Genomic DNA, 11,880 nt, shown 5'->3' with positions numbered 1-11,880 from the left:
CGACTCACCCGAAAATGTTTTAGGGTTTTTCTTGTACTCGATTAAGCTCACTAGTTCTTCGCAACGTAGATAGATAGATCGACACGGACGCGGTTGATTTAGGGTTAATTCCTCCGCGACTACAGCTCGGCGTTTCGATTTGGAACCCTAAGCCATGTGGAACAACAACGATGGTATGCCCTTAGCTCCCCCTGGTACCGGCGGCTCGATGATGCCGCCACCTCCCGCTGCGCATCCTTCTTACACGACGCTTCCGCCGCCTTCTAATCCGACTCCCCCGGTGGAGCCTACTCCTGAGGAGGCCGAAGCGAAGCTTGAGGAGAAGGCTAGAAAATGGATGCAGCTTAACTCCAAGCGCTACGGCGACAAGAGGAAGTTTGGATTCGTGGAAACTCAGAAGGAGGACATGCCACCTGAGCACGTCAGGAAGATCATCAGGCGAGTTTTCTTTCTCTTCGATTTCGGAATCTAGTTTACTGGCTCCAAGATTTCTCTGATTTGGTTATAGGATTTTTCTTGGATTGATTGTGAGACTGAAACTGCGATTTCTTTTTCTTTCTTTCTTTCTTCCTTCAGGGATCATGGTGATATGTCATCCAAGAAATTCCGTCACGACAAACGTGTATACCTTGGAGCCCTTAAGTTCGTTCCTCACGCCGTTTTCAAGCTCTTGGAGAATATGCCTATGCCCTGGGAGCAGGTTATTTTTTTTGTTTTTATTTGGTTTCTGCTTAGCTTCGGCTATTCTCGCCGTTTGTTCATTTATCTAACTTCCCATTTTCTTCCAGGTTCGAGACGTGAAGGTTTTATACCACATCACTGGAGCTATTACATTTGTGAACGAGATACCATGGGTCGTGGAACCTATTTACATGGCTCAGGTGAGTGATTAGTCTATCTCCCTATCTCTATCTCCATGTCTCTGTGCCTTGACTAATTTTTAATTGATGTTTTTTTTGAGTGATGCTTATTCCATTCTGGTCTTGCAGTGGGGTACTATGTGGATTATGATGCGAAGGGAGAAGAGGGATCGTCGTCATTTCAAGAGAATGCGTTTTCCACCATTTGATGATGAGGAGCCTCCACTAGACTATGCAGACAACTTGTTGGACGTTGATCCTCTTGAACCAATTCAGTTGGAGCTTGATGAGGAAGAAGATTCTGCTGTATACACTTGGTTTTACGACCACAAGCCACTCGTTAAAACAAAACTGATTAATGGTCCCAGTTACCGGAGGTGGAACCTCTCACTTCCAATTATGGCTACCCTTCACAGGCTTGCAGGCCAGTTGCTTTCTGATCTGATTGATCGCAACTACTTCTACTTGTTTGACATGCCATCTTTCTTCACAGCAAAGGCTTTGAACATGTGCATACCTGGTACGCTATCTTCCTTCTATGCTCCATTTTTTTTTTCACCTTGCAGGTCCCTTTCTTTTATTCTTTTCTAATGCATTTTGGTACTCTTTTCCAGGTGGACCTAAGTTTGAACCTTTGTACCGTGATATGGAAAAAGGAGATGAGGACTGGAATGAGTTTAATGACATCAACAAGCTTATCATTCGTTCCCCTCTGCGAACTGAGTACAGAATAGCGTTTCCCCATCTCTACAATAATCGGCCAAGGAAAGTAAAACTCTGTGTGTATCACAGTCCTATGGTTATGTATATAAAGACCGAGGATCCTGATCTTCCTGCATTTTATTATGATCCGTTAATTCACCCGATAAGCAACACTAACAAGGAAAAGCGTGAAAGGAAGGTGTATGATGACGATGATGAGGATGACTTCCCTTTACCAGAAGGTGTGGAACCTTTGCTAAAAGATACCCAACTCTACACTGACACTACAGCTGCTGGCATATCATTGTTGTTTGCCCCACGACCTTTCAATATGAGGTCTGGGAGGACGCGCCGGGCAGAAGATATTCCCTTGGTGTCAGAGTGGTTCAAGGAGCATTGGTAAGCTATTTGTTTTGATCTACTTTGTGTCTCTTTTGACTTTTGAAATTTACTACTGAGTGTCCTAATACATTCTTTGAACTCATTAACTGCAGTCCTCCAGCCTATCCGGTTAAAGTTCGGGTTAGTTACCAGAAGCTATTGAAATGCTATGTGCTGAATGAGTTGCACCATAGACCACCTAAAGCTCAGAAGAAGAAGCACTTGTTTCGATCTCTTGCAGCTACGAAGTTTTTCCAAAGTACCGAACTGGATTGGGTTGAAGTGGGTCTGCAAGTCTGTCGTCAGGGTTATAATATGCTGAATCTACTGATTCATAGGAAGAATTTAAACTACCTGCATCTTGACTACAACTTCAACCTCAAGCCTGTGAAAACTTTGACCACCAAAGAGCGTAAAAAGTCACGTTTTGGGAACGCTTTCCATCTCTGCCGTGAGATTCTCCGACTGACAAAACTTGTAGTTGATGCGAATGTCCAATTCCGACTTGGTAATGTTGATGCCTTCCAATTGGCTGACGGTCTGCAATATATTTTCTCTCACGTTGGGCAGTTGACGGGTATGTATCGTTATAAATACAGACTGATGAGGCAGATTAGGATGTGCAAGGATTTGAAGCACTTGATATATTACCGTTTCAATACTGGTCCTGTGGGTAAGGGTCCAGGGTGTGGATTTTGGGCTCCAATGTGGAGGGTATGGTTGTTTTTCCTTCGGGGAATAGTTCCTCTTCTTGAACGATGGTTAGGGAATCTTCTTGCACGTCAATTTGAGGGGCGTCATTCAAAAGGAGTGGCCAAAACAGTCACAAAACAGAGAGTTGAAAGCCATTTTGATTTGGAGCTTCGAGCTGCTGTCATGCATGACGTCCTTGATGCCATGCCAGGTTTCTGTTCTTATAATATTGTTTTTTCTTGTGTTAGGGAATGCCTTTGCTTTATTCTTTGGTTAACATTTTTCGCTAATGTGCAGAGGGTATCAAGCAAAATAAAGCCCGGACCATATTGCAGCACCTTAGTGAGGCATGGCGGTGCTGGAAAGCTAATATCCCATGGAAGGTCCCTGGGTTACCTGTTCCAATTGAGAATATGATCCTCCGTTATGTCAAGTCTAAGGCTGATTGGTGGACGAATGTTGCTCACTACAATCGTGAGCGTATCCGAAGAGGGGCTACTGTTGATAAGACAGTTTGTAGAAAGAATCTCGGGAGGTTGACTCGTCTTTGGCTTAAGGCAGAACAGGTCTGTTTCATAATTGTCTTTATGACTATCATTTTTGCTTGAACAACATTTTAGGAAATGGCTTTATTTATTGATGTGTTTTCCTTGTAAAACTGTTACAGGAACGACAGCACAATTACCTGAAAGATGGTCCGTATGTCACTCCGGAAGAAGCACTTGCAATCTATACAACAACTGTTCATTGGCTGGAATCAAGGAAGTTTTCTCCAATTCCATTTCCTCCATTGTCATACAAACATGACACAAAGTTGCTCATCCTTGCCCTTGAGAGACTGAAGGAATCATATAGTGTAGCTGTGAGGTTGAACCAGCAGCAGCGAGAAGAGCTTGGTCTAATTGAACAAGCTTATGACAATCCTCATGAAGCTCTATCACGAATAAAACGTCATCTTCTCACCCAACGTGGCTTTAAAGAGGTAACTTAATATATCACTCTATATTGGAGCAATGGATTGACATAGGTTTTCAAGGTTGCCGTGGTGAAGTGATGGTGTATACGTTTTGTCTGCAGGTTGGCATAGAGTTTATGGATCTATATAGCTACTTGATTCCAGTTTATGAAATAGAGCCTCTAGAGAAAATTACCGATGCCTATCTTGATCAATACTTGTGGTACGAAGGTGACAAGCGCCACTTGTTTCCAAACTGGATTAAGCCAGCAGACTCAGAGCCGCCCCCACTTCTGGTTTATAAGTGGTGTCAAGGTATCAACAATTTGCAAGGCATATGGGACACAGGTGATGGGCAGTGTGTGGTGATGCTCCAAACTAAGTTCGAAAAGTTTTTTGAGAAGATCGATTTGACAATGTTGAACAGGTACCTATTTCATGAATAATTTATTAATAATGTTGAGCCACATCTTTCTGGAGTAATAAGTATTTTGTGTTGTTTGTTTCAGGCTTCTTCGTTTGGTTCTTGACCACAATATTGCAGACTATGTGTCTGCCAAGAATAACGTGGTCCTGTCTTACAAGGATATGAGTCATACTAACTTGTATGGTCTCATTAGGGGACTCCAGTTTGCATCATTTGTTGTTCAGTTCTATGGTCTATTACTTGATCTTTTGCTTCTTGGTTTGACTCGAGCGAGTGAAATTGCTGGGCCACCACAGATGCCTAACGAGTTTATGACGTTTTGGGATACAAAAGTGGAAACACGCCATCCCATAAGACTCTATTCTCGGTATATAGACAAAGTTCATATCATGTTTAAGTTTACCCATGAAGAGGCTCGGGATCTTATTCAGCGATATCTTACGGAGCACCCGGATCCCAATAATGAAAACATGGTGGGATACAACAATAAGAAGTGCTGGCCAAGAGATGCAAGGATGAGGTTGATGAAACATGATGGTATGTTCTTTTTTTTTTATATATAATCCGATTGACTATATTTATGCATTAGATGTGTGTCTCATTTTGTTATTCACCTTTCAGTCAATCTTGGTAGAAGTGTCTTCTGGGACATGAAGAACCGTCTTCCTCGGAGCATCACAACTTTGGAGTGGGAGAATGGCTTTGTTTCTGTCTATAGCAAGGATAATCCTAACCTGCTCTTTAGCATGTAAGTCTTTTATTTGAGCATTCTAGTGCATCTGTTGTTACATGTTAGTGCTATGCCATCGTTTATACTGTTATTTGGTACTGCTATTGACATCTGTGACTCTTTCTCATCTTGCCTGCAGGTGTGGATTTGAAGTCCGCATACTTCCAAAAATCAGGATGACCCAAGAAGCTTTCAGCAACACAAAAGATGGTGTCTGGAATCTGCAAAATGAACAGACCAAGGAGAGGACTGCAGTAGCTTTTCTGCGGGTTGACGATGAACATATGAAGGTGTTTGAGAATCGTGTGAGGCAGATCCTTATGTCATCAGGATCAACCACCTTTACCAAGATCGTCAACAAATGGAATACAGCTCTAATTGGTAAAATAATCCTATGAGCCCGTTTTGGCACCATTGTTTGCTTTTTATGATTTGTGGTTTATCATGAAACTGATCACATATTCTTTTTAAACAGGCCTCATGACTTACTTCCGTGAAGCCACTGTACACACACAAGAGCTCTTGGATCTACTGGTTAAGTGTGAGAATAAAATCCAAACAAGAATAAAGATCGGGTTGAACTCAAAGATGCCTAGTCGGTGAGTAAAAGCTATCTTATTGAGCTTATGGTCGACATAGCAGAGCTGTGTGTTTATGTTTATGTAACCTGATTTTTCTATTCTCCTTGGCAGATTTCCTCCTGTTATCTTCTACACTCCAAAGGAAATTGGTGGCCTGGGAATGTTGTCAATGGGTCATATTTTGATCCCACAAAGTGACCTTCGGTACAGCAAGCAGACAGATGTTGGTGTAACCCACTTTAGGAGTGGAATGAGCCACGAGGAAGATCAGCTTATACCAAATCTTTACCGTTATATACAGCCATGGGAAAGTGAGTTTATTGATTCACAGCGGGTATGGGCAGAATATGCTTTAAAAAGGCAGGAAGCGCAGGCCCAGAATAGGCGTCTTACACTGGAAGATCTGGAAGTAAGTATCAGACTTGATGTTAAATTTTTAGAGGGGTATTAGCATGCTAGCTTGCTTTCTTTTGGTGTTTTTCGCTTTGATTTTCGGAGGGTTTTAGGAGTATTTTGATCTGTTGCCTTCTCCTCTTCTGGGATTGAAGCGCAAATATTATTTTCAATTTTTATTTACTTCTGTATATCTGATCATTGAGGAGAGAATAATAACTGTGTTTTTTAAATATGACAGGATTCTTGGGATAGGGGAATTCCTCGTATAAATACACTGTTTCAGAAGGATAGGCACACATTGGCATATGATAAAGGTTGGAGAGTTCGGACCGACTTTAAGCAGTACCAAGTCCTAAAACAAAATCCTTTCTGGTGGACACACCAGAGGCATGATGGAAAGCTGTGGAACTTGAACAATTACCGGACTGATGTCATTCAAGCACTTGGAGGTGTTGAGGGTATTCTTGAGCACACGTTATTCAAGGGGACATAGTAAGTCTGCTTTTCATTTCTCCTCAACTAATTATGATCTTTGTTTCATAATAGCATATGATGTTCTGTTACATCACATCAGATTTGCTGACTTTTTCATGCTTTACATGAACTCAGCTTCCCAACATGGGAGGGTCTTTTCTGGGAGAAGGCATCTGGTTTTGAGGAGTCGATGAAATATAAGAAGTTGACTAATGCGCAGAGGTCTGGTCTAAACCAGATTCCAAATAGAAGATTCACGCTTTGGTGGTCGCCAACAATTAATCGAGCGAATGTCTATGTGGGTTTCCAAGTGCAGTTGGATCTGACAGGAATATTTATGCATGGAAAGATTCCTACACTTAAGATATCTTTGATTCAGATTTTCCGTGCCCATTTGTGGCAGAAAATCCATGAGAGTGTTGTTATGGATCTTTGCCAAGTATTGGACCAAGAGTTGGACGCTTTGGAGATAGAAACGGTACAGAAGGAGACAATTCATCCAAGAAAGAGTTATAAGATGAACAGCTCTTGTGCTGATGTTCTTCTATTTGCTGCTCATAAATGGCCTATGTCTAAGCCTAGCCTGGTTGCGGAGTCAAAGGATATGTTCGACCAGAAAGCTAGTAACAAGTATTGGATAGACGTGCAACTTCGATGGGGAGACTATGACTCCCATGATATTGAGCGTTATACTAGGGCAAAATTCATGGACTATACAACTGACAACATGTCTATCTATCCATCTCCAACAGGTATGTATTACTTTTCGATTTTGCTTTGTTTTGTTAGCCTTCGCTTTTCTACAGTATGTATCATTTTTTTTACAAAATCCGTGCAGGTGTAATGATTGGGCTTGATCTGGCATACAACTTGCATTCTGCCTTTGGTAATTGGTTCCCTGGTTCAAAACCTCTTCTTGCTCAAGCAATGAACAAGATCATGAAGGTACTAGAACTTTTTCTTGGGGTGTATTTTGCAGGACCCATTTTGTTTAGATATGTGACTTATCGTTTAACTTTATATTGCAGTCAAATCCAGCTCTGTATGTATTGAGAGAGAGGATCAGGAAGGGTTTACAGTTGTACTCGTCTGAGCCTACAGAGCCATATTTGTCATCTCAAAACTATGGTGAAATATTCAGCAATCAAATTATATGGTTTGTTGATGATACCAATGTATATCGTGTCACGATTCACAAAACATTTGAAGGAAATTTAACGACTAAGCCAATCAATGGTGCGATTTTCATTTTCAATCCAAGAACTGGGCAGCTGTTCCTGAAGGTATTTCTCCCTCTCCAGCACTTTTCATTAAGAGCAGGCATATATATTGTTTCACTTCCACAAAACTACTACTAATGATGAAGTCTAATAATATGTTGTGGGATCTTAAGTAACTGTTTTCTTTTTTTCGTCTAGGTTATCCATACTAGCGTCTGGGCTGGTCAGAAGCGTCTTGGTCAGCTAGCAAAATGGAAAACTGCTGAAGAGGTTGCTGCACTTGTGCGATCACTCCCCGTTGAAGAACAGCCAAAACAGATTATTGTCACGCGAAAAGGAATGTTGGATCCCCTTGAGGTTCACTTGCTGGATTTCCCCAACATCGTTATCAAGGGAAGTGAGCTGCAGCTTCCGTTCCAGGCTTGCCTAAAGATCGAGAAATTTGGTGACCTGATTTTGAAGGCGACAGAACCGCAGATGGTTTTGTTTAATATATATGATGATTGGTTGAAGAGTATATCTTCGTATACTGCCTTTTCAAGACTTATTTTGATCCTTCGTGCGCTTCATGTTAATAATGAGAAGGCTAAGATGTTGTTGAAGCCTGACAAGTCTGTTGTCACTGAGCCACATCACATCTGGCCCTCTCTCACTGATGATCAATGGATGAAGGTAACTCTTCTGCCACTTCTGAAACTTCTTCATTTAGTTTGTTTCTTGCTATATTAGTTTATTTGATAGTGTCCCTCTTTACACTCTGCCACCTCTGTATCTGCTGTTTTTTATTTACTAGTGTTATATTACATAATGCTTGTACTTTCTTTTCTTTTTTTGAATAGTCTTTTCCTTATTCACGATCATGTTAAATTCAGGTGGAGGTAGCACTCAGAGATCTGATCCTTTCTGACTACGCAAAGAAGAACAATGTTAACACCTCAGCTCTGACACAATCAGAGATCAGAGATATTATTCTTGGAGCTGAGATTACTCCACCCTCTCAACAGAGGCAACAGATTGCTGAGATTGAGAAACAGGTACTCGTAACTGTTACTTTTATCAGGTTTTCAGACAAACAATGAGAGTGTAGGCCTGTTGTTCATCGTAAATCTGTATTTTATTTGCAGGCAAAGGAAGCCAGCCAGCTTACTGCAGTCACAACAAGAACTACAAATGTTCATGGTGATGAGCTCATTGTCACCACCACGAGCCCTTACGAGCAATCTGCATTCGGTTCCAAAACAGATTGGCGTGTACGTGCAATATCAGCCACTAACCTTTACCTCAGAGTCAATCACATATATGTGAATTCAGATGACATAAAGGTTAGAGTCCATGCCACTCTTGTTCACTTTGTCAATAAAGTAAAAGCCTTTCAGGTGTCACCCTTAACCATTGTTTCTTGTTGTTCACAGGAAACCGGATACACCTACATCATGCCAAAGAATATTTTGAAGAAGTTCATATGCGTAGCGGATCTTCGTACTCAAATTGCTGGGTATTTGTATGGTATTAGTCCCCCAGATAATCCCCAAGTGAAAGAAATCCGTTGCGTTGTGATGGTGCCACAGTTTGGATCTCATCAGCATGTTATCCTGCCGTCTTCTCTTCCTGAGCATGACTTCCTTAATGATCTGGAGCCCTTGGGATGGTTGCACACACAGCCTAACGAGCTGCCTCAGCTGTCACCACAGGTAATATATACATTATCTATACCTTAAGATCAGCCTGTTAACCCCATTGCTAACTGATTCTTTGCGTTTATAGGATGTAACCTCTCATTCGCGTATTCTGGAGAACAACAAGCAATGGGATGGAGAAAAATGCATCATCTTGACCTGCAGTTTCACTCCGGGCTCCTGCTCTTTGACGTCATATAAGTTGACCCAAACCGGATATGAATGGGGGCGGCTTAATAAGGACACAGGCAGCAATCCTCACGGTTACCTTCCCACCCATTATGAAAAGGTTCAGATGTTATTGAGTGACCGATTCCTCGGGTTTTACATGGTAAGAAACACATTTCCCAGTTGTGCTTTTTGTCCTTGAATGGTATGAAACCATTGAGATATGATTTACTTGTAACTTGTTGTTGTGATAGGTTCCTGAGAATGGACCGTGGAACTACAACTTCATGGGAGTGAAGCACACGGTGAGCATGAAATACAGTGTCAAACTCGGATCCCCAAAGGAGTTCTATCACGAGGAGCATCGACCCACTCATTTCTTGGAGTTTAGTAACATGGAGGAGGCCGACATTTTGGAGGGAGATCGTGAGGACACATTTACTTGAAATGTAGTAACTTTTCTTACCAATAGAGACTTGTAAGCTTTTGTACGCAAATCAGGGACGTAGTCTTTGCTGTCTTGTGCGTTACTCTTGAGGTTGAGGTAGATAGTAAAGTCCCTAAATCTTAAAACAATGTTTTGCCACTAGAATCAAACTATTGAATGTGTTGAATGGGCACATCTGATGCAATTCAGTAAGTATGTGTGTTCATAGGTATTCCTTTCCCATATTGAAAAAAAAGCCAAATGTTCCAAACATGGAAGTTAAAACAGAGCATAAAAAACTAAGAGGAACAAATTAGTAACAGAGTCATAACGATATAATAAATATTATGTGATTATTAAGGCGAAGATCAGTTGTTATTTTCTTGAACAAAAGTACAAAAAGCATCTAACAATAAACTTGGAAATATTTACAGCAGTTTTATAATCCCCTCAGATTAGCATAGAAATGAAATTGAACAGAAGAAAGAATGCAGGAAGATAGGAGAACCCCAAAGACTTAGAACCGCCTAACACGCCCGTAACTCCGTCCGGCATATCACCGTCATCTCTAGATAGATGCTGGACCGTACCAGAAGGGCCTGGTCTCGGTGTTTCTCCATCACACGTACTGAGACTTGAACCAGATGTTGAACCGAATGCATCATCGAAGTCACTGTCCCGGTTGACACACAAACCAGCATTGTTATACAGCCTCAGCTTTCTCCTCATCCTCCACACTGTGTCTCTCTCGAACGGTACTGGACCTGTCAGACTGTTATCGTTGAGCCTGAGCTCGCTTAGGTGCTTAGCGTCCCGAAACTCAAAAGGAATCTCTCCGTTTAGATTGTTGCCCTCCAGGTGAAGGACCCGGAGACTGTTTAAGAGAGTCAACGATTTCGGAATGGAGCCCTGAAGGTTCATATTGGAGAGAACAAGAATCATCAAGTTCTTGAGCCCTTTGAACGCGTTTTCCGGAATCGTTGCTGAGAATTTTGTGTTGCCTTTGAGCATTAAAGCCTGAAGAGAGCTTAGCCCTTGGAGAGAAGGCGGGAACGGGCCTGACAACCGGTTATAGCTCAAGTCCAGAAGCACTAATTGTTTAAGCCGGTTAATCGAGTCCGGGATGGGACCGGTGACTCTGTTTCGGCTAAGATCGATTTTGATCAACGATCCACAGGACTCGAGTGTGGATGGAACCGGTCCGGTTAATAGATTATGGTTCAAGTCGAGAACGTTCAGCTGCGGAAGAAGAAAACCGGGAATCGAACCAGTCAACCGGTTTTCACTCAAATCAAGTGATGTCAAACCGGATAATCGGTTAAAGGAAGAGGGGATGGAGCCGTTGAGATTGTTTCTGTGGAGATCAAGAACTTTCAAATTGGTAAGGTTGCCCAATTCGTGAGGGATAGGACCCAAAAAGCCATTCTCCCTCAAAACCAGCGTCTGAAGACTCGAGCCGAGGCGGCCAAGAAAAGCCGGTATCCGCTGCGGGGCGCGGCCTAAACAGCGGTAGAAGAACAAGGCTTTAAGGTGCTTAAGCCTCGTGAGGGACTCAGAGACGTAAGAGCGTTCAGGGTCACAGGTCGGGAACGCCGTGTCGTCTGAGAGTGCTCCGAACGACAGAGAGACAACGTGGTAGACGTTATCCTGGTCCGGCATACACTCGATACCGTGCCACCGGCCTCGACACACGTCAGGAATCGCCGCAGCCCAGTCGTTGCCAGTCGCTCGCATAATGTCGTAGACGGCGTCTTGCTCTTCGGGCTCCGTGCGAGCGCCGTCGTTGGTCATCGTAAATCCAGTTTGTGGGCCGTCTATCAGAGCCGACGGAGCAGTCGAGTCGGAGGTGATCACGGTGAAAGATGTGACTAACGGAGAAATGAAAGACAAGACAATGAATATTTGGCGGAATTGTGCCATCTTTTTTTTTTTCAACTTGGTTTGGTTGGTTGTTGTGTGATTACGTTTTAGGTTTCTTCAAATTTGTATAGTAGAGGCGTGTATATAATCATAGAAACGTTCACACACTACAGAAAGAAAAATATGGTGGGTCCAAAAAAAAACGTTCACGAATGTCATAATGGTTTTCACGGGATATAACTCGGGAGAGTAGCGAAATAAACCAAAAATTTCTGATTCTCTCGATTCCTGCATTTATTGCTTTCACGAGATATTCGCCCTGTGTTGGGC

General features: G+C 42.4%; 1 protein-coding gene and 1 pseudogene across 2 annotated transcripts; one reads left to right on the top strand and one right to left on the bottom strand.

Moving 5' to 3' along the window:
- Position 1: 1 nt before the first annotated feature.
- On the top strand, positions 2–9,903 carry LOC104774037 (pre-mRNA-processing-splicing factor 8A). Its single transcript, XM_087490791.1, has 24 exons — positions 2–438; positions 577–700; positions 789–881; positions 990–1,380; positions 1,475–1,961; positions 2,057–2,847; positions 2,934–3,202; positions 3,304–3,618; positions 3,714–4,018; positions 4,101–4,555; positions 4,640–4,766; positions 4,888–5,129; positions 5,224–5,347; positions 5,441–5,738; positions 5,964–6,217; positions 6,335–6,951; positions 7,038–7,144; positions 7,228–7,482; positions 7,618–8,091; positions 8,292–8,453; positions 8,544–8,741; positions 8,832–9,110; positions 9,184–9,426; positions 9,518–9,903. Exons 1-24 carry the CDS (start codon positions 155–157, stop codon positions 9,707–9,709), a joined length of 7,086 nt encoding a protein of 2,361 aa, XP_087346917.1. The 5' UTR covers positions 2–154; the 3' UTR covers positions 9,710–9,903.
- A 140-nt stretch (positions 9,904–10,043) lies between these two features.
- Positions 10,044–11,752, bottom strand: LOC147926053 (protein TOO MANY MOUTHS pseudogene; annotated as a pseudogene). The gene has a single exon (XR_015584058.1). The product of XR_015584058.1 is annotated as a protein TOO MANY MOUTHS pseudogene (transcript).
- Between the last annotated feature and the right edge of the window lie 128 nt (positions 11,753–11,880).

The sequence above is a fragment of the Camelina sativa genome, chromosome 16 (assembly GCF_030686135.1).
Source record: "Camelina sativa cultivar CO46 ecotype springtype chromosome 16, ASM3068613v1".
Taxonomy (NCBI): Eukaryota; Viridiplantae; Streptophyta; class Magnoliopsida; order Brassicales; family Brassicaceae; genus Camelina; species Camelina sativa.
Note: the sequence above shows the minus strand (reverse complement) of the source record. Positions and strands in the feature narration are given on the sequence as shown.

Excerpts from the sequence above, each read along its gene's own strand:
- LOC104774037 (XM_087490791.1), top strand. The coding sequence starts at position 155 with ATGTGGAACAACAACGATGGTATGCCCTTAGCTCCCCCTGGTACCGGC. Across the intron at positions 1,381-1,474 it reads TTTGAACATGTGCATACCTG|GTGGACCTAAGTTTGAACCT; the intron begins GTACGCTATCTT and ends ACTCTTTTCCAG. Across the intron at positions 8,742-8,831 it reads TGAATTCAGATGACATAAAG|GAAACCGGATACACCTACAT; the intron begins GTTAGAGTCCAT and ends TGTTGTTCACAG.